Source organism: Penaeus japonicus, unplaced genomic scaffold (assembly GCF_977035675.1).
Source record: "Penaeus japonicus unplaced genomic scaffold, GWHDUDI00000001_assembly GWHDUDI00000007, whole genome shotgun sequence".
NCBI lineage: Eukaryota > Metazoa > Arthropoda > Malacostraca > Decapoda > Penaeidae > Penaeus > Penaeus japonicus.
The window spans coordinates 34,901,070-34,903,569 of record NW_028234409.1 but is presented as its reverse complement, the minus strand read 5'-3'; the positions used below and the strand labels follow the sequence as shown (position 1 = coordinate 34,903,569).

Here is a 2,500-nt window from a genome sequence, read left to right as displayed (position 1 = left end):
CACCTTCGCCTCATGCTACTTCTCGTGGGCTTATCGTGACATCTCCCATTTGACCACTGCAACTTCCACTTCCTATTACGTTTCCCACTTTCCTTCCCATGCCATCGATGGCTACTACTGTCATAGTTTCCAATCGACTTACTGTACTTCCATTTACGGTGGCCATGCACTGAAAATCGAACTGCCTGAACCGATGGCCATCAGTGTTGTCCGAGTGCAGTCATGGTCTAGTACATACTTACCCGACGTTTACTTCGGAAATTCCTCTGTATATTCTGAAAATATGATGATCGCCACGAGTTCTGAAACGGCACTTGACGCATCTTACAGCTTCTCGGTCACGCCGCCAGAGGGCATGGAGGCCAAGTTTCTTTTCTTCCGGAGCCTGAGCAGTTATTTGTACATTTGCGAGATTGCCATTATTCCAGTTTAGTGGCCTTATAGTAAAGAATAGTTGTAAGTTGGACTCTCTCTCTCGCTCTCTCTCCTTCCTCTCTCTCTCCATCTTCCTCTCTCTCTTCTTCTTCCTCTCTCTCTCCTTCCCCCTCTCCCTCTCTCTGTGAGCACTCCAAGGCCACGGGCTGATATGTTAAGACCACGTGGCCATGATATACTACAAGAAGGAAAGTGTCCAAGCAGGAAATCTATTAATAGCTTTAGCTTAGTGCATAGAGGGTTTAACCTGGTTTGACTCACCCTCACTCACTATCGGTCACTCACTACTCACTCTCCGACCGAAGGTAGCGGCGAGCTGCCGCTCCCGCCTCTGCTGTGAGACACACTAGCATAAAAAGATACGCCTAACAAGCCACTGCTGCCTAAGTAATTATTATCATATCTATATTCCAATAAAGGAATCCAGAACTACCAGACTTTGAATCAAAACTTTTTGTGAGTACAGTCTCACAAAGTGGTAGCAGTAGCAGCAGCATTCTGCACCCCTCACAAAGTGGTTATAGCAATGGGAACCCGCACCACCTCGCAAGGGGTGACGAGCATAGGATAGTTGCCTTTAGGCCAGCAAACTCGCCACGCAACCTCACATGGGACCTCCCTCAGCCCCGAGGCTTACCTGACACAATGCAGAACAGCAAGAGTTCCGCTACAGGCTACCTACAACGCAAGAGTGTGTTAGGATGTAAGGCCATAGGAACATCCAGGCAATTCCAACATCAAGATTTGGAAACGTAAGGCCCTGGCTACGCAACGTGCATGGAAGAACAGGATCAACGGACAAGTTGGACCTCTCCACACCCACAAACTTAACTTCTGGAGATATTTCCACTCGGCATTTCTCCACAAAAACCGTAAGTACATACAATGGGCCAATTCTCATTCATTTCTATATTTCCAATGTCCCCCAAAATACGTGTGCTTACATGTTTTAACAGTGCGAAAATGTTGTGAAAATGTTCTTTGTTGGGTAAAGTGTTTTTCACTAATTCAACATAGTAATTCCTTTCCTATCGGTGATCGACGTATTCAGTTAATCATTTCACTAAGTGTATTGTCTAGTTTGCCATAAAATGAACTTAAAGAAAGTAATTTCGTATGTTTCAATTCTTTCTATGATGCCACATAATATTTATTTTCATTTGTAAATCATACGTTTGTATTATCGACTATTATGATTTTATAACTACTTGAGCCTGAAAGTTGTTATTTTCAGGAATATTCCATTCATAAATTCCCTCTCCCCTCCACGGACGTGCGCGTAGCATGGGACAGTAGTTGGTCTATTTTAAATTGTCTCATTAAATTGACGAATTCGAACATCATTTCATGATTATCATTTTTTCATTTCTTGTATGATCCTTCATTTCTTGTATGATCATACTTATTGCTTGAGTTTCGACGGCCAAACGCAATTTAGCGTAAAATGATTCGCAAAATAGAGCCATAGACATTAGGGTTCCACGTAAGACTTTTGCACATACTGCTTGCCAAACTATCTGTCGAATTAACTGAACAGAATATTCCCGACTCGGATAAGTTAATCATTATTATTATTCATTATTCATATGATTATTCGCATATGTCGAGTTCGAATTTATCAATACGAGGTTAAGTTCATTGTACTAGCTAATTATTGCGAAAGTACGAACATTAAATGTTAACGTCAGTACAACATTTATTTCATTTTATTGTTGAAAAGGAATGAATCCACACGATATTCAAATAACACATCTTACTCACTCATACATAAATATACTCACACAATCAGTGTCACTCACTGTCACTTTCAACTCATGGATTCATTCCTTGATGTAAACACATCGGTTATAATTTCTCATTCTACATAAACTCGTCTCACACTTCTGCTCATAAACACATTTGATACTGAGTGAATGAGTGAAGTCATAGTAATAAAGTCAACTTTAAAAACTGCAAAGTCAAAGAAAGAAAAACAAGAAAAAATCTATATGCACAAACCCCTCCCCCACTCTTTGTTCGTCTTTCTTTCTTCTCTTTGGCCCTGTGTGTATAAGGTTATCAAGCA

General features: G+C 41.0%; 1 protein-coding gene across 1 annotated transcript in view; it reads left to right on the top strand.

The window, feature by feature from the left end:
- Nucleotides 1–561, top strand: part of LOC147471599 (uncharacterized) — a 10,019-nt gene extending 9,458 nt beyond the window's left edge. The window contains exon 7 of the mRNA XM_086538241.1: nt 1–561. This exon is cut by the window's left edge and continues 73 nt beyond it. Within this exon, the coding sequence (XP_086394367.1) occupies nt 1–433 (433 nt within the window). The 3' untranslated portion in view covers nt 434–561.
- Nucleotides 562–2,500: the final 1,939 nt, after the last annotated feature.